The 23,037-nt window shown below is 41.5% G+C and overlaps 1 protein-coding gene across 1 annotated transcript in view; it reads right to left on the bottom strand.

The window, feature by feature from the left end:
• kiaa0586 (KIAA0586 ortholog) overlaps positions 1–23,037 on the bottom strand; it is a 657,376-nt gene that overhangs the window by 287,278 nt on the left and 347,061 nt on the right. Inside the window, exon 14 of the mRNA XM_078562702.1 lies at positions 11,338–11,410. Coding sequence (XP_078418828.1) covers positions 11,338–11,410 — 73 coding nt within the window. The remainder of the gene's footprint in view (positions 1–11,337; positions 11,411–23,037) is intronic.

Below are 23,037 nucleotides of genomic sequence, written 5' to 3'. Positions count from 1 at the left end.
TGCACTCATCCAGGCAAGTGGGGAGTATTCCATCACACTCCTGACTTGTGCCTTGTAGATGGTGGACAGGCTCTGGGGAGTCAAGAGGTGAGTACCTCGTTGCACGATTCCTAGCCTCTGACCTGCCCTTGTAGCCACAGTATTTATATGGCTAGTCCAATTCAATTTTTGTCAATGGTAATCCCCAGGATATTGATAATGGGGGGTTCAGCGATGGTAATGGCATTGAAAGTTAAGGAGCGATCGTTAGATTCTCATAGGCAAATCCGTGCAGCGGCAACGCAATAGGTAAATGGGGCACCTCAACATCCCCCCAAGTGCTCCTTCCCCTCAAGGAGTCAGGCCAGAGCCCACAGGCACCCGAAGGGAGGAGCAGCAGCAGCTGGACAACCCTCGGTCATCCACTCAGGAATCTAAGAGGCTGTTCTCTCCCTCCGAGTGGCCTATGCCTATGACCCCTCAACCTTGTCTTCTGTCATCACAGAGGAAGCAACTGGCCCACCGGAGGACAGCTAAATCAAGCTGAGGCCTCCAAGGCCTCGGCTCTCCAGAGTACCCACGCCAAAGTCCTCAAAGGCAACAGGACCAACCATTGCTCATGCTGTCTCCACCCTTGCTGCGGATGTCAGGGCAACACCTGGAAGTCTAAGGCATTCAAAAGTTACAAAATTCTGATCACAGTTGGTTGCATGAGTGAACACATTTTGTCACGTTATGATCTGAAAATATATTCACTTTCACTGAATTATGTACAATGGTGTTTTTCAGCTTCATTGACAGGCTTCGCGAGTCCTCCCAACAGCATCCCCATCTCCCCCGCTGCACCAACTAGCAGTTCAGCTGCACTCAACCGGCGCATGTGTGATTCTGGAGGGAGAGGTGCGTGTGTGGCAGGGCCTTTCAGAGGCTCATGTAAACACTTTCCCATGCATGCGGATCCTTCCCGCATCTCACTCATCTCAATGTCCTGAGCATTTGCAATGCTGCCTGCTGGACTTCGCTTTCATTTGACTATCTGAGTGTACCTGCATCTCTGCCGACACATGAATTACACTCCCTTGCAGCACGTGTTCTCGCCCACCAAGCCTCTCGTTTCACTTTTGATTTAGCCAGCATGGTATTGCTACAGTTTTTCTTGCGCTCCCCTGTCGTTTCCCCTCCCCCAGTCACCCATTTCCTTTCCCCATCACTGTCGACACCCCTGGCATCACCTTCCACCTCCTCACCAGGACCTACCAGCCACAACCCTTTTCTTGCGGGTTATCCTGGTGAACATGCACCTTCCCTTCCTTCCTAATAATCCCACCCCCATCCAGATTAACCCCCTTGACCTCCTCCTTCCCACCCCCAAGGTCTGTGTCTGCCTTCGATACCCCAACAATCACCCTTGCAGCCCCTTCTACTGATACCGTCACACCCTAACCCTCCCATCTGCCACCTCACTCTGCCCTTGGCCATTCTTACCATTCACTCTTATCACGCCCACCCTCAGTTCACTCCCCAAGAGGCAGTCATGAACTCAAAAAAGCCCTCCCTTGCACATTCACCTGGACATCCCTCGCCCTCTGGACACCTTTCCTCCTTGGTAATCCTAACCCCCGCCCCATAGTCGTTCCACATTCATGACTCCTTCCTCCACCCTTACTCCTTCCCTTCTCCAGACTCCTTCCTCCCATGTAATCCTTCCCCTCTCTGGACATGTTTTCCCCTCCAAACTCCTTCCCTCTCCCTCTTCACCTACTTCCCCAGTTGCCATCTTCTCCCCCCATACCCTCTCCTCCCCACAATCTCACTGCCCCAACAGCTTCGCGCCCCCCCAACACCTTTTCCCAACCTCACACCCCAACACATCTACTGTCCCATCCCAAACCTCAGCCCGACACCTTCGTTCCACCCCCCTCAACCTCACCCTCCTCTCACCTTTGTTTTCCCCCACCCTGTTACAGCACAGCGGGTGGTAAATACTGAGCAAATCCCAGAGGGAAACTTGAAACAAATCCAAATATGCAAATGGTGTTACAATATGATCCACCTCTCTCCAGCTTTCATTTGCTGAAGCATAAGGCCACCATTTTATCATTAAAATATTACCCTTAATGTAATAACATTCTGGAATACATTTTGCCTCTGTTTCTGAGGAAGCTGTCTGATATAACTTTTATCTGCGAATCCTTTTTCTGTAACTCCACTAGCTGCCTTGAGTTAAACACCTCAGCGGCACTGTACTCTGTTCTTTCCTCCTGAGCAATGTTATTACACACAGTGCCAGCTAATTGGACTTCCATGCCTTCACCCTGCCTTTGAACTTTCTGTTCTTCTATTTTCAACCAATGAGCTTGCGATCTTGTTATCACACAACCTGTAAACAATCCAGGATGCTCTCTTTGCGGCACCTCTATTGAAAACACTTCTACAGGCTGCTCAACTACCATAGGCATCACCCAGCTATAACATTACCCAAAATAAATTGAACCCCTGCAATGGGCAATTTTTCCACTACTCCAACAATTTCTTCACCTGTTTTCCACTTACTCCTTAAATTACTTTCCACAATGGAATAGGTTTAGCATCTCCATGAACCCCATTTATTATCACCAGTTCCTGCAATACTCCCTCTGGACAACAAATGTCACTATCCCACAACATTAAGAATTGATAAGCCCCATGTCTCTTTAAATTTTAACATCTTTACCGTCTTCACCCTGTACACATGGAAAGACTTCCCCTTCACATACAAAATCTTTAAACATTTCTGCAACCTGCTCCTCAGAATTCTCTTGGGTTAATTGTGAACACATTCCCACTTCCTTACCTATTATTGATTCTTCCTGTTTTACCTGTACACTAACCACAAGTTTTTCCTGTGCCTGAACCTCAGAACCTACAGAACTTTTACTTCCAGAACTTTTCTGCATCCCAATAAGTCCAACAGATTTTCCCTGCAATTTCCAACACACCAACTTCTATGTCCAACTTTATTACAATGGAAACACCTCAATTTTTGAATGTCACTTCTACCCTCAGCACCTTCCTTTTTATTCTGAAAATAAAACTTACTGTGAATTTCCACTGGCTCCTTTTCTTCCCTGACTACCCACCTTCCTTTCACATTCCCACTTTCTATCCTTCCCTGATTTAAAAGGGTGATGGAAAATCTCTAATTGTAACTTATCTGGCAATTCCATTAACTTGGCTTTATTTGCCATTTGTAAACCAACCAAAGTTATCACTTCAACTCCCGGACAAATCTTAGCAACTGCCAAAGCCATATTGTAGTTCTCTCAACTTAAAAAAAAGCCTCACACCAACTCCTGAATTCAAAGTGCTCCTCACACTCATAGCCTTAAGATTCACCAACTCCAAACCAATCAAGGAATTTCAAATATATCCTGCAAAGAGCCACCAATTTTATTATGGCACAGCGGGTGGTAAATCCTGAGTTGTTCAAATCCCAGAAGGAAACTTGAAACACATCTATTTTACAATTTGTATTTATTTCGAGATACATGCCTTGAATTCAGTAGTAATAAGACCACATTGTCTTATAGCTTTCTTACAAAAATAAATTAAACATTTATTAATAAAAAATGATTTTAATCACATACATAGGTTTACAAATTAACACTATAATTCCTAGCTCCCCTAGTTAACCTAACTCCCAGTTACACCTCTGTCAAGGCAACAGTAAAACATATAGATTTTAAAAGGCCGAGTCAAAGTAGCACCATACCCTGAACAGTCAAATTCAAAGTGAGTTTTCTTCACTTCATTCCGTGTAGGCAGCAACTTGAGGCTAAGAGGCTGGAGCTTTTCACACTTGTGAGATCTTAGAATGTCTTCCTCTTACACATAACCTCATTCCCTTTATACAGGTTTCTCCCTTTTTAATGTAAATCCCATCCTTCAATATGTCTTTTCAACTCTACTTTTCTAATAATAAAAATCTTTCATAGTACCAATTTTATCAGTAAGCTTTAGGAAAAATAAACACACTGTTTGGCTTCTTCTGGCAAAGTGTAACATTTCACCACCTCTTTTGAAATTCAAATTACTCTGGTTTATCTAAAAATGCAAATTTGCCCTTTACACTTCACATTCTAAAACTTCAGCCATGCTTATCTATTTAACATTTCAAATCTAGCTTCTCTTCTGATATATCAAAGCCTTCAGACCAGCTGTATTTAATTCAATTAAGTCCCACACACACACACACACACACACAGACACACTACTCCTACCTTACAATAAACTCCAACAACGTTATGAAAATATACCCCGACACCTTTGTTCCCCCCTCCCAATCTCACCCAAGGTACCTTCCTCTCCCAGTCAATCCTAGACTTTCCTCTCCCACCTCCCAGTACATCTTCCTCTCCCAGCCTTCCTCTCAACCCCCTCGATGATCATCCATTGTGAGCAGACCCTCAATGGTGACTTTCCACCTTCCATGGGCTACTTCACGGTAGAGCCATGTCCATGAGAATCCACCTGGCATGCAATGGACATTCCTCCAGGGTCCCATTGCTGTTGAGCTCCAACATCTTCCGATCCTTGGAAGTCCGCGATGTGAGCAAGCTGATGTTAAGTCCTGACTTCTGCACCTCATACTTGTCAAGACGTGTTCTGCCCCGGCGTGTTTTCCCGCCTACGTGAGTGGATGATCCAGCATGGGGCAAGGATTCTGGTGGGATGGGCTTATAATTATAAGCAAATATACTACAATTATGTTCCCAAAGTCCGACAGCAGGAAACGCAGCCCGCCGTTGACGGGCAGAGCGGACAATTGTAAACTGGTTTCACGTTGCAGTGAAACCAATTTTTGGCCTTCTCGCCATATTGTCCACTCACGCCGCCTGTGGGAACGGAAAATTCCGTCCTCTGTCTCAGCTTGCTTCTGCTGCACTTACAATACTCCAACTGTTTGGTGAGTTTTGAATCTGTTCCTTTTGTCCTTCTTTCAAGGATCTCTTGACTTGCCAGGCCTGTAACTGCTTGTTAAAGTTTTCTGGGTCTTTTACTCGCTATCTGCTGCCACCTTGTTTCATCAGGTGTTCAGGGTCTAGATAGGGCTCTTTGGGGCTTGTCTATTCTCCCAAAGTAGGCTGCTCGAGACAGTTGTTTGTTGAAACCATTACTCTTTATTTACAGCTACTATGTGAGTATCGGGACCTTTGCACAAGGTTGGAACTTCTGCTCCCTCCAGATCTCTGTTACTTAATCTTGTGGAGTTACATCATCATAACATTAGCATCATGTGCTTCTGATGTTAACCCTTTACAGTTGGAAGTTAAGACACAGGTTAAAACAACACAGAGGCAGCTGTGGGTCAAGAGTTGGGGATGAGGTATAGGTCAGTGTCATCAGCATATAATGTGTAACTGACACTCTGTTTTCCCGTAATGTCGTCAAGAGGAAACATGTAGATGAAGAACAGGAGGGAGACAAACACAGGTTTCTGGGGAACTCCTAAGGGTGTACGGGTGGGAAGAGAAACCATTGCAGGAGGTTCTCTGGCTACAATTGGAATGAGGACAGACCCAAGTTGGAGAATGGAGTAAAGAGATGTAATATCTGCAATGCTCCAGTTCTCCTGAACCATTCCATATCAAAGAAGGATTGGAAGATTGTGACCAGAGCTTCAGGAATTTAGGCAGCACTGAGGATGGAAGTATAAAATTACAAACCAATATTAATAGCTTAAGTGAATGGACAAAACTGTGGAAAATGGATTTCAAGGTCAGTAAATGTGAGGTCATCCACATTGGATCAAAAAAGTATAGAAGAGGGTACTTTAGAAATGGTGAAAAGCTAGAAACAGTGGAAGTCCAAAGAGAGTTGGGAGTCCAGGTACATGGATCTTTAAAATGACATGAACAGGAATGGAAAATAATTAAAAAGGCTATGGAATGCTGACTTTTATATCTAGAGGATGAGAATACAAGGGGATAGAAGTCATGCTTCAGTTATACAAAAGCCTGGTTAGACCACACCTGCAGAATTGCAAGCAACTCTGGGTACCAATCCTTAGGAAGGATACATTGTCCTTGGAGGGACAGCAACATAAGTTAACCAGAATGATGATACTTGGGCAAGAATTTAATATCCTCCCTTGCGGTGAGTTTGGTGGTGGTGGGGGGTGGGGCGGAATTTAATCAGGCGAGAGGGTAGCAGGTGGGGACACCATTAAGTCTGGGAGGGCCTTCCGGCCTCATCGCCAATTGAGGCCCTTAAGTGGGCAATTAATGGGATAGGGATGGCCAAGAGGGGAGCACACAAGCAAACCCATGCGGGGTTGCTTGCCAGCTCCCAGGGGTCTCCTTCATTCCAAGGCACTCAGTGCCTGATTGAAGGACCTGGCACTAGGAAAGGGGGAAGCCGCTGGGGGCCACCCACTGCCCTTGCTGCTGACACCTCTCTCCTCCACGACCCCCACCCGCCATCACTCATCTGTGGTGTGGGATCCAGTGACGATATTAGGCCTCGGGTGGATACTCTACCAGCAGCAGTCACCGTCTCCCGGGTGGCGCTGCAGTTCAATAGAGCTGATGCAGTCTGATTGGCCAGTAGCTCTCAGTGGGCAGGACTTCTACACATAGGATCCTTGATCCTGGGGAAGGCCCACTGCTGCACAGTTAAGTGCCTTCCCTAAAAGAGGCGATGTGGGGCTCTCGCCGGTCTCCAGGCAGCGGGCAAGACCCCTGTTGCCTTCATTAAATGCTGCCCTTGAACTATAAGGGCCAACTGAAGACAGATTACACATTGCATTCCCTGGAATTTACTAGATTAAGGAGTAATTTATTGAACTTTTCAAGATATTACACGGAACAAATAAGGTAGGTAGAGAGAAAATATTTCCACTGGTTGGGGAATCCAGAACTAGGGGCAAAAATAAAAATTTGACAGAACTTTCAGGAGCGAAATTAACAAATACTTTTACACACAGAGGATGGTAGAAATTTGGAACCCTCTTCCACAAACAGCAATTGATGCAGGAACAATGTTAATTTTAAGATTAAAATTGATTGATAGATTGATTGACTGAGATTGATAGATTTTTGTTGACCAAACATATTAAAGGATATGGGACAAAGGGAAGTATATGAAATAGGTCACAGATCAGCCATGATCTCATGGAATGGTGGAACAAGCTCAAGGGGTTAAATGGCCTACTCTTATTCCTATCTTCCTGTGCACAAGGTGCACTGCAGCAACCTGCCAAGGCTTCTTCAACAGCATTGTCCAAACACCACGGCCTCTACTGCCTTGAAGTATAAGGGCAGAAGCAGCGCGGGAAAACCACCACCTGCAAGGTCCCCTCAAAGTAATACACCATGCTGACTTGGAAATGTAGCATTGTTCCTTCATCGTAGCTGGGTCAAAATCCTGAAACTCCCCAGCTAACAGCTCTGAGTGTATGTGCACCACAAGGACTGCACCAGTTCAAGAAGGCAGTATGCCAGGAATGGACAATAACCAAATGCCATGAACAAATAAAAAATCAATAAAAAATCCTGGTGTATGGTGTAAGTAGTAATGCAATTCCATAGACAGAATGCTGGCTGACAAACAGGAAGCAAAGTGAAAGGGTTAATCTATGTTGCTTAGATTGGAGAAGGGTAAGAGATGTATCCCAGGGTGAATGCTGGTTCCATTTTTCTTCTTATAAATATAGATAATTCAGATGTAAAGACCATTATATTAACATTTGCTGATGACACAAAAGTTATGAGTTTCGCAAACCTGCAGGGAAGAGGTCTCTGCATATGAATATATGTAGCTTCTAGCAAGTAGGAATACGTCAAGACATTGCATCTTTTTGAAGAAACAGAAGCACAGGGGACAATAGCTCCCTGGTGCATTCGCCATAGCAATGCATTGACCAATCAGAGGCAACTTGTGAACAAACCTGCACCCCATTTCTCATGCAGTACTGTTGTTCCCTTTGAAATTTGGCATTCTTGCATCTGTAGTGAAAAGGTGAAAAGATCCAACAGCATGTTTCTTTTTCTCAGCAATACTCAAGTTCTGTACTACCAAGTGAGTATCGAAAGGTTAATGGAATAGGCAGATTGGTAACAGCTGCAAATTAATATGGATAAATGTGATGCAATGTGGTTTGGTAAAAATGCAAGCAATAAGAGTACAAGCTGAATGAAAAGACGCTGAAGGGTAAAGGGGCACAGAAAGAACAAGAAATTTCTGGGAACTACTCTACTGCATCCCATCCATCTATGCCTGATGCAGAAGCCATTGCTCCAAATTTTGGGGACATGGTCACTTGCACAGAACTGGGTTAACAGTTAAAGTATTGCCAGATTTTGCTCTCTGGATTTATTGTGCTCCAGGATTCCACTTCTATAAGGTGACCTGCATGCTTGAGAGTTAGAAGACACAGTAAAGTAAGTGGTTTCTCAGAATCAACCTCAAAGCTATCCCAGCATGAACTACTAATGCTCAACAACACATTGATGAAGCAGGACCAATGGTGTATGACAAAACTATGCTTAAATGAGGCCCTCATTGGTCAGAAATCTGCTGAATGAAATTCAGAACAATATCGCCACTACTGGGAAACATCACAGAGGGCATAAATGTCTGCTGCCTAACTGTCAGGGCATGGCTGCAATGTTGAAACAAGTTCAATGATCTCACCAGAGTTGCCAAAGTAACAATATTGCTCTCTCTTACTCGCTCACACGTCCTTCCCCACGACACACAATACTCTCTTTCCCTGCTTCTAGCCTGCAATCACTGCACCATACTTTGTTACACCTCCTTTTCCTCATATATGCACACACTCATCACATTTGCAACTCCCACTTCCCCACACCTCAGAGCTGAAGCACAGCATAGCAGCAATTCCAACATGACAGGGACATTCTCTAACCAATTCAAGCTCGTCAGTGGCACACTCACTTCTTTCTTGCAGGAGAAGCTCATCCATAACTCCAATATTCAGGAGCTGGGCAGGGGTATGGAACACCTCAGCTCACTGGAGGGTGAGACTGTATACCAGCTCTGCTGCAGAGAACTCAAATACTGTCTCCCAGTGTCCAGACTACCGAAGAAGGCTGGTAGGCATATACTTGGAAATGTGAGGTACATTACGAAGCCTGCTAGAGAGCTTGCGTAAAATATCGCAGAGCGTGGAGGAATCCAGCTAAAATTTGTTTCCAGGCTACATGGAGAACATTCTGTCCAATGTGGACTGCGTGATCCATCAATATGACAGTGGCATCCACTGTTACGGAGTCTCACCTGAAAGCCACCATTCAGTGCCACCAAATTTCTGAACATTAACCTTAATTTTGTTGCTTTGGAACTAAAGATAACACCTAAAGCTAATCTTTAAATTAGTTTTGTAATACTAGTGCTGCTGACCATTATGTATTATTTCACATACATGAATTATTGTGTTTTATCAAACATTCCTTACAATTATTTTCACTTTCAGTGTTGGGGTATTTCACAGAAATGATAATGAAATCAGTAAAAACATCAGTCAAAGATGCCTGCATGGGGTGCACTCGAAAAAGGTATCGATAGGAGGTTAGATCATTCAACACTATCACCATGGAAACTATGGTATTATTTCACAAAATGCAAAACAGATCAATAAAATGTGGCTGGTCGAGATGCAAAGAATCAATGCTGCTCTGTTATTTTCACACATTAGAAATACAGGAGAGATGGCTCCTTCCCACAATTTTACTGCTAGTGTCTGCTATTACTATCTGTACCATTCAGGCAGAAGTTTTACAAAGAAAAGATTAACACAAAGGAAATCTGAAATGAAAGCAGGTTCATCAGCATCGGAAACAGAAAAGGCAGGTTAATATTTTGGTGAGGACTATTCAATGGTGATGTAAGTGAAAAATCTGTTCTGCTGTTTTACTGTTCCCTTTTTTTCGAGTGCAGTTCAAACAAAGAACAGTACGTGATCCTTTAAATGTGTGACATACCAATTTTATTGCCATTTTTGTGAAATATCAATGACATTAAAGGTGAAAACATTAACAGTGATATAATTGTGATAAGTCACGCAGTCAGGCTGATGCTTTCACTGGAGATCAGCTCAATAAAGGGTCTCTACCTAAAATAGAAAGGTTGATTAACATTTGTGATGCAGATGGGCCTACTTCATTTTGTTTTTATTCATTATTTATCGTAACTTCCTATTTCATACAAACTACTTTTTAAAATTTTGGAAGACATGAGAAAACTAGCGATGGGTTTATACAAGTAGGTTTTTGGGTATTATGAGCAGTAGAGGTTTGGGCACACAATGGAATAAATTTTGTAAAGCTGATGGCACTGAAACTAGCTCTTGCGTGTTGAGACTGAAGATGCTTTTACATTGGTGTCAGTAGGCTGTCTGTCCACCTGACATTAACTGATTTTTTTAAACTAGACTTAGTGAATCTGACAGCTTTTGGGTTATCACCTACGGTGCAAGATCCATTCTTTGGGAACTACCAATGAAAATACCCCATTGAAATTAATATAAAAACAGCTTAGGTGTGACTCTCAAATTCAGAATGGCATCAACTACAAGTAAACAATGTGCAACCTAAGCTGCACAAAATAAAACAAATTGAAAGCAAGAAACAGCAAGAAACTACATCGAGCTTTATTATGCCTCTGATTTTTTTCAAATGCTTTATATTTGAATAATTACTTTTCAATGTAATAATAATTATGAAGGCAAATTTATCAGTTATTTTTCAGACGGTAAGATTCAACAAATAGCAATGAGATCAATGGTTAGCCTATCAGTTTTAGTTGTGTTGGCTAAAGGAGAAATATTAACCAAAACTATTTTGTAGGATCTGGGATATCATATTCTCTCCAGGCAACCTTTATATAGGGTATACTTGTCTGAGACCATTCGCGTATAAGAGCAAGGCTAGCACAGTTGGGAACTTTAGTGCTAATACAAGCACTGCTAAATAGGACCTGAAGCAGTTACGAATCCGATCCCTTATGTTGTATGTCTTGTTCCAAGCTTAATTTGATTAGATTCAAAAAGGTATTTATATTATTTCATATAATAAGTATTCATCATTTTAAATTATCTAATTATGTAACACAATTGTTTCCACATCACTGCTAGGTTAAGTCAGTGCCAAGTAAAAGGACAATGTACGCAGCATTGTATAATCATTTCTAATCACAAAGCTGAAAATTCTTTCACACGGTCTTCCCAAAAGTTCTTGCAAAAATGTTTCAAAGACCAACAACAATTAATTTACAGATCAAATCAAAACAAATACTCAGCTGTCAAAGGATTAAAATATGTTAATTATAGAAGATTGGCAACATTTCCTCTAAGCATACCTGTATGTCCTGGTTAATAACAGTGATCCAGGCATCAACAGTTTTCCCAATACGAATCTTCTCAGCTTCATCACTGCAATATAATTCAATTAATTATTAATCTTTTATATCAGTCATTTCCATGTCTAATAGTCTGTCAAAATCATAATTTGAAAGTACATGAAGATTATATTGTTACTATTATTTTTCCATCCAATTTGTGAATCGCCTCAATGATTTTTTCCTACAAATTAAACAGCATTGTAGAGTTTCAGTTCTTAGTACTATTTCAACTAAAGCTATCATTGCATTTGAAAATCACTTTGAATTTCAAAGCAGAGAGGATATATTGCACAACTCCCTTTGCAGACAATATTATATATTAAAACAATTTTGCGTTCAATGTAACTGCAGAAGATCAGAATTGAGAGGGCAACACATTTTTCAGGGTTAGCTTCAGCTCACTAGTTACATCACCTCTGAGCCAGATGGTCGAGGATTCAAGCCTCATTCCACAGACTTGAGCACATAATCCAGCTGACTTTATAATGTAGTATTGAGGGGCATGTGCTGCCTGAGGAGCTACTTTCCAGGTGAGAAGCTCTGTCTGCTTCTTCAGGAATGTAACATTTCTTGTGGCATTATTCAGAGTGGAGAAGGTGGGGGGTGAGCTCTCTTGCTGTCCTGGTCAATTTCTATCCCTGAGCCAACACTATCAAAACAGATTGTTAAGTCATTTATCTCATTCCCTTTTGTGAGATCATGCTGTGTATAAATTGGCTGCCACACATTTTTCCATTACATTTCATTGGCTTTGAAACATTTGTGATGCTCAAGGGGGCAAAGTGTTATGTCAGTGCAAGTTCATTCTTTCTTTCACAATGGCTATTGGGCTCGTCAAAGTACTTTGAATTATTAGCTGCATAATATTTGCTAAGTTGGAGCAACTTAATTTCTTAATTAACTTAATTTTGCAAGAAAATTTCTTCTCAATCCACAATTCCAACATGACATCTTCATTAATTGCATATAGCTTCCACACAAGTCACACAGTATATTTCACAAAAATGTTACAGAGCAACAGCAAAATAATTGCCATCTACAATAGAGTTGTACGAAACTCCAGGTAATCTAGGGCAGGGATTTTACTCCTACTAATTTTCAAGACAGAAATGATCTGCAACTGTGTCTTTGTCCGAATGCATAAACCAGAAGGATACATTTTTTAAACTACTATGACTTTCCGATTTCTGACAGCAGAATCAAACTAAATTATTTCCACATGTTAATGTGCACAGTAAACTGCAAGATTGCTGCGGAACTGAATTTATTCAGATATGTCTAGCAAGAAGAACAAAGCGAATGCATTTTTGCATTTTCTGACTAAAGGCGGCATCCAAAGAGAAATCTGCAGAAGTTAGTAGGGGATTATGCTACGTAACTACGTTTTACTTCTAACTGTTGAATTGAATTCCACAGTCATCTTTTCTAGCCTCCACTTTATGGGCAGCAGGATTCTGATTGGCCAAATAGTTATTAACAGATGAAAGACTGCATGCTGGTCCTGTCTGGCTCAGCAAGCTTACTTGGCAAGGCATCTGTTCCGGATGCAGGTTCTTGTTTAGCAATATAGTGGTGCCTCTGACCCAGCCATAATCTTACTAAACCCAGACAAGTCATTTGTCTCAGGTTCACCCTTCCCAAATATTATTTTAGCATCAGAGTTCTGATCTGGCATTTGACCTCATTCTCTTGTTATTATCATTGTCTTTACCTGATAATTTAAAGCAGTGAAATCTGACTACCAAGAGCAGTTCAAAATGTGTGCAACTCCACAGATTTTTTTCCCTGGGGATCTGTTATCAGCAGTCTATGGAACAAACCACATGTTAGGAAGTTTAAATAGAATTTCTGATTGTATCATATTTTTTCCCCAATGTGATCCTGATGGAACAACCTAAAATTGCAGAAATGTGGCCTGGTACACATGTCCGAAATGAGCAGCATATCTGAATATGGGTTATTTTTAAACAGCAAGCTTTGTCACGTCAACTATTGACTTCAGGGTTTCTGAAAGTGGGCAGTAATATCTAACAGGAATATTGGCATCAGCCCAGCTACTATTACAAAGAAGAATCTGATACACTTTCAGATGAAACTAACAACAAGGCTTATATAAATAAATTGTTGCAAGTCAAAGTGACCCATTTGAAATACAGCATAAGCATGGTAATGACTAGTCTGGACAGAAGAAAAATACAATACATTACCTTATTTTTCCTGCTTGGGGAAGAATTTAAGGTTACTGTACTTTGTACAGTACAATAAATCTTTGATCTATTCTTGGCAGCCTTTAAGTAATACATGTTTTCTCAAGAATGTATTTGAACTCCAACATCAGACCAGACAAAAAACATAAATGGTTTCTTAGACAGATGTGAAAAATTGCCAGATAGGTTGTTCAACTAACCATGCAGCCCTAATTATCATTTTTATTCACACTAAGCACTGGATCCAGTTTAGGTCATATTTTATACTGTATTAGATGTTTTCGTGCTGTTCAGGCAATTATCTAAGAGGTAGCTGAGCTGAGGTCACTAAGCAGCAGATAAAAATTCATGCGCGTCGCATGATGGCTCAGTCTGCTTTGGCAACCTAACTGGGGGTGCATTTGCTCTAAGTAGAGCCTCTGAGGAAGGTTTGCTTCATGAAAATGCAGTACAGCAGGAAATTACATCAGCATTTCATGACAGACTTTATAATTTAATTAAAAAAAGGATTTCTTCCCAGCATCTAATTCCATGCCACCTAGCACATGCGCAATCAAGAGAAATTAAAATTAACAAGAAAGGGGAGTGATTTATCAACCACTTGCGGCGTAAAAAAAGTATATTTAATTTTTTTTTCAATCAAGTACAGTCATTAATTTTATCTTCCAAAAATGATCAACTAGACTGTTATTGAAACAACAGTATCAAGTTTCTCACTTCCTTGTCCAGTAACTGCACTGTAGAGGTTGGCATCTGCCAATGCTACTATGAACGCCTACTGGGAAGTACACACATTGGCTGGGTGCAATTTACCATTCAATTTTTGGGGCAGCGATAAATCTTATAGGCAGTTCCCAGCTTCCAATGAATTACTCCTCACAACAATGAAGCCAAGATCATGAGAAACAATCAACAGATTTCAAGGAAAGCTTTACTTTTTTAAAAAATGAAATGAACAAGTATACTTCAGCAATAAAATAGTGACAATATGGTTATTTTTGATTCATTCTTTCACAGGTTGTGGGCGCTACTGACTAGGCCAATATTTGTTGCCCATCCCTAATTGCCCTTGAGAAGGTGGTGGTGAACCACCTTCTTGAACCACTGTAGTCCTTATGGTATAAGTACACCCACAGTGCTGTTAGGAAGGGAATTCCAGAATATTGACCCAGTGACAGGGCGGGAATAACAATACAAATCCAAATCAGGATGATGTGTGGCTTGAAGGGGAACTTGCAGGCGGTGGTGTTCCCATGCATCTACTGCCCTTGTCTTTCTAAGTGGTAGAGATCGCGGGTTTGTAAGAAGCTGTTAAAGGAGGCTTGACAAGTTGCCACAGTTGCAGTCAATGTGCGTCAGTGGTGGAGGGAGTGAATGCTTAAGGGTGCGGATGGGGTGCCAATCAAGAGGGCTGCTGTGTCTTGCGATGGTGTTGAGCTTCCTGAGCATTATTGAAGCTGCACTCATCCAGGCAAGTATTCCGTCACACTCCTGACTTGTGCCTTGTAGATGGAGGACTGGCTTTTGGAAGTCAGGAGTTGAGTTACTCACTGCTTAATTCCCAGACTCTGACCTGCTTTTGGAGCCATTTATACGGCTAGTCCAATTCAGTTTCTGGTCAATAGTAACTGCAAGATGTTGATTCAGCAATGGTAATATCATTGAATGTCAAGGGGAGATGACTGGATTCTCTCTTGTTGGAGATGGTCATTGCCTGGTGTGAATGTTACTTGGCACTTACCAGCCCGAGCCTGATGGTTGTCCAGGTATTGCTGTATATTGATAAGGACTGCTTCAGTATCTGAGGGGTCACGAATGGTACTGAACATTGTGCAATCACCAGCAAACATCCCCACTCATGGCCTTATGATGGAGGGAAAGTCAACAATGAAGCAGCGGAAGATGGTTGGGCCTAGGACACTACCCTGAAGAACTCCTACACAAGTGTCCTGGGACTGAGATGACTGGCCTCGAACAACCACAACCATCTTCCTTTGTGCTAGATATGTCTCCAACCAGTGGAAAGTTTTCCCCTTGATTCCCACTCATTTAAGTTTTGCTAGGACTCCTTGATGCCACACTTTGTCTAATGTTACCTTGATGTCAAGAGCAGTCAGTCTCACCTCCCCTCTTGCGTTCAGATCTTTTGTCCATATTTGCACCAAGGCTGTAATGAGGTCAGGAACTAAGTGGCCCTGGCGCAACCCAAATTGAGCATCAGTGAGTAGGTTAGGAGCATAGGAGCAGGAGTAGGCCATTCAGCCCCTCAAGCCTACTCCACTATTCAAATAGATCATGGCTGATCTTCTACTTTAATGCCATTTTCCTGCACTATCCCCATAACCCTCAGTATCTTTAAAATCAAGAAATCTATAAATCTCTTTCTTGAATATACTCAATGACTGAGCCTCCACAACCCATTTGGGTAACACATTCCAAAGGTTCATTGCCCTCTGACTAAAGAAATTCCTCCTCATCTCAGTCTTAAGTGGCCTACCTCTTATTCTGAGACTCTGTCCCCTGGGCCTTAACCCCTCCAGCCAGGGGAAACATCCTTCCTGCATCTACCCTGTAGAGCCCTGTAAGAACTTTGTAAACTTCAATGAGAACACCTCTCATTGTTCTAAAATCGAGAGAACATCTCCAATTTCTTTAATCTCTCCTCATAGGACAATCCCACCATCCCAGAAATCAGTCTAGTAAACCTTCATTGCACTCCCTCTTAGGTAGGGAGACTAAGACTGTACATAATACTCCAGGTGTGGTCTCACCAATGCTTGATACAGCTGCAGCAAGATTGCCTTACTCTCATGCTTAAATCCTCTTGCAATAAAGGCAAACATACTATTTGGCTTTTTAATTGCTTGTTGAACCTCCATGTTTGCTTTCAATGATTTATGAACAAGGACACAATTGTTATGATTCCAACTGATGTTACTACTGGACAAGCCAGATTCCAGAGTGGAACCCAGCTTGATAGATCCTAACTTTTACTTTTTGTTTAGAAACATGGAGGACAGCTACTGAGCAGAGTCACAGGAGTCAGCTGATAAACTTTTTAACAAAAGAATAAGACATTTATTAAACAAGAAAAGATGAACTATATTACAACATTCCTTCACCCACAACTATATTTTTACAGATATATACAGATTCGTAAGGATAACACAAGTCACAAAAGTTATCTTACACTCTCATGTTCACCGTAAGCACACAGCCCATGTAAACCAATAGGCAACCTGTGGTCAAGCACGCCGCACCTCTGAAACCAAGTGACAGGTGCCACCCCAAACAGGTGGTCTGAATCCTTAATCAACTCCCCCCAGACATTTGTCATACCATGAACCAACGAGTCTCACTGGACTCCATCTTTCACATGAGGGTTTCCAATCTCCACTCTCGAAGAACCCACTTTGAATCTTCTCCCAAACAAAACTTTCTCTCAGTTTTTGTTTATTTCTCCCAGCCCACCTCCAGGGTTTCAAACTCCCCCTCTGGATTCTCTCCCCTGAATCGCCACGTGTATTCAAGCTTCGCCTTCCACACACACTCTCTCAGATGCTCAGCTGTGCTAACACAACACCACTGCTTCACATGCCCATAGTAAGGAGTCACCAACATTTGGCTGTCTCCTTGGATCTTCTGGTTTCTCACAAGCCTATTTTGCTTTAGGTCTACGTCCTGCAGCTTTCTCCCTTTAAGCTTGGAGCCTTCCTCTCTGCTCCTCACTCTCAAGTTCACTTAACAGGACCTTTTCCAGATTCCTGTTCTTTTCCTTTAACAGAAGGGCTTCCTGGGACATTTTTTTTTCTATCTCTAGTTCGTAACACCGTAGTCTGTTTGGACATCAACACTTCCCAGTCTCTCACCATTTAAGAAATACTCTGCATTTCCTTTTTTCTAACCCTGGATAACTTCACATTTTTTAAACATTATATTCCATCTGCTATGTTCTTGCCCACTCACTCAGCCTGTCTAAAATCTAAACCAAAGGTTGTTGATGTGTAAATGCTACTTGATAGCACTGTGAAGACACCTTCCATCACTTTGCTGATAATCATAGTAGACTGATGGGGCTGTAATGGGCTGGGTTGGATTTGTACTGCTTTTTGAGGATAGGACGTACTTGGGAAATTTTCTACATTGTCGGGTAGATGCCAGTGTTGTACAATAGCCGTAATGGAACAGTTTGGCTAGGGACATGGCTAGTTCTAGAGCACAAGTCTTCAGTGCTACTGCATATGTGGTCAGGACCCTAGCCTTTGAAGTATCCAGTACCTTCAGCTATTTCTTGATATCACATGGAGTAAATTGAATTGGCTGAAGACTAGCATCTGTGATGCTGGAGACCTCAGGAGGAGGCCGAGATGGGTCATCTATTTGGTATTTCTGGCTAAGGATGGTTGCCAAAGCTTCAACCTTGTCTTTTGCACTGATGTGCTGGGCTCTCCAATCATTGAAGATGGGGATATTTGTGGAGCCTCCTCCTCGGGTTAGTTGGTCAAATTGTCCACAATTATTCATGACTGGGTGTGGCACATGACACCAAATAAATTACCATATGACATGTATTATTATTTATAAACTAAGTATCAGATACTGTATCATATAACATCTTAGTAAGTGGGGGTTACTGATCAAGTTCAATTCCAATCTGAGTTCAAACTCTAAATCTTCATATTGCAGAAGTAGCTGTCTGAAAAAAAGCACTAACTGACATAGAGGAATGATAAAGTGCTATCGATATCTATAATTCGCCTTATCTGTTATTATTAAAAATCATAGTAATATCTTGAGTACATTTTCTTTGTCTATTTTGTCTATTAAACAGTTTTCTTAATTTCAAAGCTGCATTCACAATCTCACTAACAAAACAGACCACTCCAACTCGCATACAAGAGCTATAGGGGATTTCACACTGTTTAAAATAAATCTAAAATTTGTAATGTACTCCATAACCCTAGTATCCCATAACAAACACCTCCGCATAGACACTGTTTATCTTCAGGCACAAAACCATAATGCTTCTACAATCTGGAAACATCATTTGTAGTTGCCTATCCATGTGAGAGAAGTTCGTGAATAAGATAAATCCATAATGAAAACTCTTGGATCCAAAGGGTCATTAATTCTAACAATGGTAGTATGCACCTTTTCTGACAATATTTTATATCTAAACATGCTCAAAATATCCAAATGCCAACATCCATCGCTTTACAAAAAATCTGAATTTGTTTTATTCAAAATCTTAAGCTCTATTTAGTGGTTGGTATTGGATTGCATGAGTTTCACTATACAAAGAGACTCTGATGACACTGATTTCTACTTTTTCTCCTTTCACCCAGTCTCTCCCCAAATCTTAATTGTTAGGATTGGACAGTAAAGTACAATTGCATCAAAAAAAAGGCTGAATCAGACTCCTCCACATTTCTGTGCAGCCCCAAAATTTCAAGAATTGCACCGATCCATTATTTTTGGGTGAAGATTCTATTATGGCTTAAAGGTGAGGCACTCGCTCGGTAATGAGTAACAATGTAACAGGTACAGTGGCATAGTGGTTATGTTACTGGATTTGTAATCCAGAGTCTTGAATAAATAATGCAGAGACATGAGTTCTGCGGAATTTAAATTCAGTTAATTAAATAAAATCTGGAATAAAAAGCTCATATCAGTAACAGTAACCATAAAAGTACCAGACTGTTGTAAAAACCCATCTGGTTCATTAATGCTCTAACCGGGTCTGGCTTATATGTGACTCCAGACCCACAGCAATGTGATTGACTCTTAACTGCTCTCTGAAACAGCATTTCAGTTTTATTGAACTACTACAAGAAACAATAAGAATAAAGCCAAACAAACCATCTAGCATTGACCTAGGCAGCAGGCACAACAAAGGCATACCCAACCCAATCAAATATGCAAAGTCCTCCTCACTAACATCTTGGGGACAGGCCAAAATTGAGAGAGCTGTCTCACAGACTTTAGTCAAGTGACAGACTGATGTGGTCATATTCACAGAATCATACCTTTTAACCACCTTCCCAGATTCCTCCATCACTATCCCTAGGTAGGTCCATACCACCAGAGGTGGCAGCACAGGGGTGTACAGTCTTGAAGAAATTACCTTTGAAGTCCTCAACATTGACTCCAGATCCCATGATGTCTCATGGCAAGAAACTCCCTTCCTAACAGCACTGTAGGTGTACCTTCATCATGTGAACTGCAGCAGTTCAAGAAGGCAGCTCACCATCACCTTCTCATGGGAAATTAGGGATGAGCAATAAATGCTGGCCTTGCCAGTAATGCCCACATCCCAGGAGCAAATAAATAAAAGAAATGTAATCCTTTTGGTGACCAGGAGTTACCAGCCAGGTGGGAAAACGACATCCACATATTACATATGTACATAGCACAGAATTAATAAAGTATACTAGGGATCCTTAACCATTTTTAGGAAATCTTAATATAAACAGTTTGAAACATAGGGCGATTTGATTAGCTGTTTGATTTGGTTGACGATACATTTTTCCATCAAAAACTCACATTATTTCCAAGTACGCAAATTCTTCACCAGCCATCTGAGTTGAAAATTCAAATGTTGAAAGGATGATTCTGCCAAGTAGCTTGTCCTCAATCCCTTTAAAATGTTTTCCTATTTAGATTGGCACCCATATTGCTGTGCTATTCAAAAAGCATGGACACCAAAAATTGCATTACATTTTAAAGGAATGTTTTACATTATGCACTACCAGTTTACACACTGGTGTGTTGTCAGCTTTAACCTAACCTCAACCATTCAAGGGTGAGCAACCAGAAGTTCCAGCAGGTACTACAATTATTTATCGTTACAGATGGAAACAGTTTTATAGAGTCTATTTTCCATAATTTACTGTGCATAAAAAATCAACATTTACCAAGGTAAGCTATGGCATTCTCATGGGGTTCAAAGACAGTACCTAGAGGTTCACTGGTGCACTGCAGATTTTGTGATGCTAATCGGGTGGGCAGCTGCAGGAAATGGAGCAAAGATTAGTCTTTTGGATCCCTGCCTACTCTTGTATCAGCTCCATTTTCCACTGTTGTTCCTGGCAGCTGGTGGAAATATTCACCCGTATTTTGGCAGCTGCATTCAAATGAGGTAGTAATGATTTAGCTATATCATCAATCCCATTTTCCATCAGTTCTGCTTTTTTTCCACAGTCATGATCAATGTCAGTATAAAAATGGCATCCAGTTTCCTATACACTATTCTAAAGGTGGAACTGGTTTAAACCATCTAACTTTTCAAATCAAATGGAGGGAAGAGAGCCTCTGTCTATATATTTGGATGGGGATACTAGCAGATGGGTGAAATTTACAGGTGCTGTTAAAGCTTATTATTACATTACTTCTGTTGCTTTTTTTTGTTGTTTTTGTTGACATCCACATCCACTTTATCATCTGTCTTTGTACCATTAGTTGAGCCACTAGCATTTATATCTCCCCAGCATCTCCCCTTTCAAAAATTAAATGCATAAAGGCATGCCCATTGGAAATTCCTCTCTATTTTTGTTTCTTAGAAGAACAGCAGCAATGGACAGACACCAACCCAGTGGGGCTACATCATGGACACAGAGAACTGCCTATGTCCCCATACAAGTAAATAGACAGGGACAATTTTACTTGCATTTGACAAAGCAGCAATGATATGAGGCTTTACTTTTCAAAGGCAACTGTTAGAATATTGGAATGAGCTGACCGGCAGTCCACCTCCATTACTTGCCAGTTGCCATTAAAGTTACAACTAGCCTTAAATTCTATGTGACGGAGTCATTTCAGACACCCACTTTGGATATCTGAAATAGGTAATCTGTAATATAAGGCAAACATGGATGCATTAAGTAAGTCAGGGATTTACTAATTTCTAGAGCTAGCCAATTCATCAGTTTTCCTGTGGACACTCAACACCAGCATGATCAGGTAATGAAAACTGACCATGTGCAAGAAAAGGAAAGGTCCTAGTATTCATAATTTGCATCTCCATGGCTTTAAGTACTTCATTTATCAAGGCCCAATAGGAAAATATTCTACTCTCTCAATGTGTAGGTCTACTGCAACCAGCAGCACATCAGCACGCAAGTGATTGCTTGCTTGGGAGCTATCACTTTTTACACCAGGAAAATATGTTTCCGGGTGGATCCACAGAGATCAAGGCTATGCTTTACAGTCTAGGTTGATGCCACTTGTGTGCTTTCCTAGGACTCCAACTGAGCAACACTATAATGAGGCTCATTCATCAAAGGGAGTTACCACTGAGAAGGCACATTTCAAGTACATAAGCCAATGTGGGGGCCTCCTGCAATACAGTCCAGCAGAAGTCTCAAGGATCACTGTTGTGTGCTGCATGTTGCACAACACTGCCTTTCCCGGAAGGATAACAATTCCAATCAGTACATCAACAACAGCTCCAGCCTGAAGACTCTTGCCACTTACAAGATATGCTCGGGATAAACTGAAATAAGAGATATTTTCCTGACTACAATATCTGTCTTAAATCTCGTGCCAATTTACTTAATTCCCACAAGTACACCATCATTCATGTTCCTGTCCCTATGCACATCAATTCTTATAACTCCCATTCATGTTGTCTAATGAAAGCCATCACAAAAACAAAGAGCATTATGCCTACATGCAGAACAACTTTACTATAATATTTGTAATTATAACCACAACTTCCTGTGCAGTTAGTTCTTCCTACTAACCTTGGTACCTCTATATTACACAACCCGAGCGGCAAGAGTATTGCAAATTCCCATAGGAGTATCATGGGACTGATGTACCTCTTATCTGATGGAAGCTAAATTCTCAAATGCATCTGCTGTAGGCTGCTATTACATGGACATTCTGGCCCTGCCCCCTTTCAGTCAAAAATTCAGGCGATTAAAATGGCTAGAAGGCCGCCTAGCTTTGTGTTGCTGTTCTCAACATGTCAACTACTGGGCATTGTCTCAGCTTGACGACTGATCTGTGGACAGGCAGAGCTAAAGATACCAATGAGTTCAGTGCCGCTCTATGAAATACCTGTCTACACCCAGCCCAATTTATGTGGAAACTGAAAGCAAAAGCCCTCTCCAATCTGGCACATCTAACCTTTCTACCCTGGTAAAGTAATTAAAATATTTTCAGGCAAAAAGTACCATGCAAGAATTGGTGACAATTACTTTCATTGCCCTGGTTGTTCCTGTCACTGTTTCTGTGCTGCTCTCATTGGGGGTCTGCATTGTTCTGCGTTGAATAGTGCCACCTTCATTTACCCAGCTTCTTGCAAAAGTACTTCGGCAGCATTATCAATGTTTTATGGGACCCTGCCCCCCTGCAGGCCCTCCTATAATTGAACAACTTTTTAATCTGTTCTTTAATAATTTTGGATGTAGAGTACCCTTTAAGCTACATCAGGCCACTTAAATCCTGG

Source organism: Cetorhinus maximus, chromosome 18 (genome assembly GCF_964194155.1).
Source record: "Cetorhinus maximus chromosome 18, sCetMax3.hap1.1, whole genome shotgun sequence".
Taxonomy (NCBI): domain Eukaryota; kingdom Metazoa; phylum Chordata; class Chondrichthyes; order Lamniformes; family Cetorhinidae; genus Cetorhinus; species Cetorhinus maximus.
This window is presented reverse-complemented; position numbering and strand designations above follow the sequence as displayed.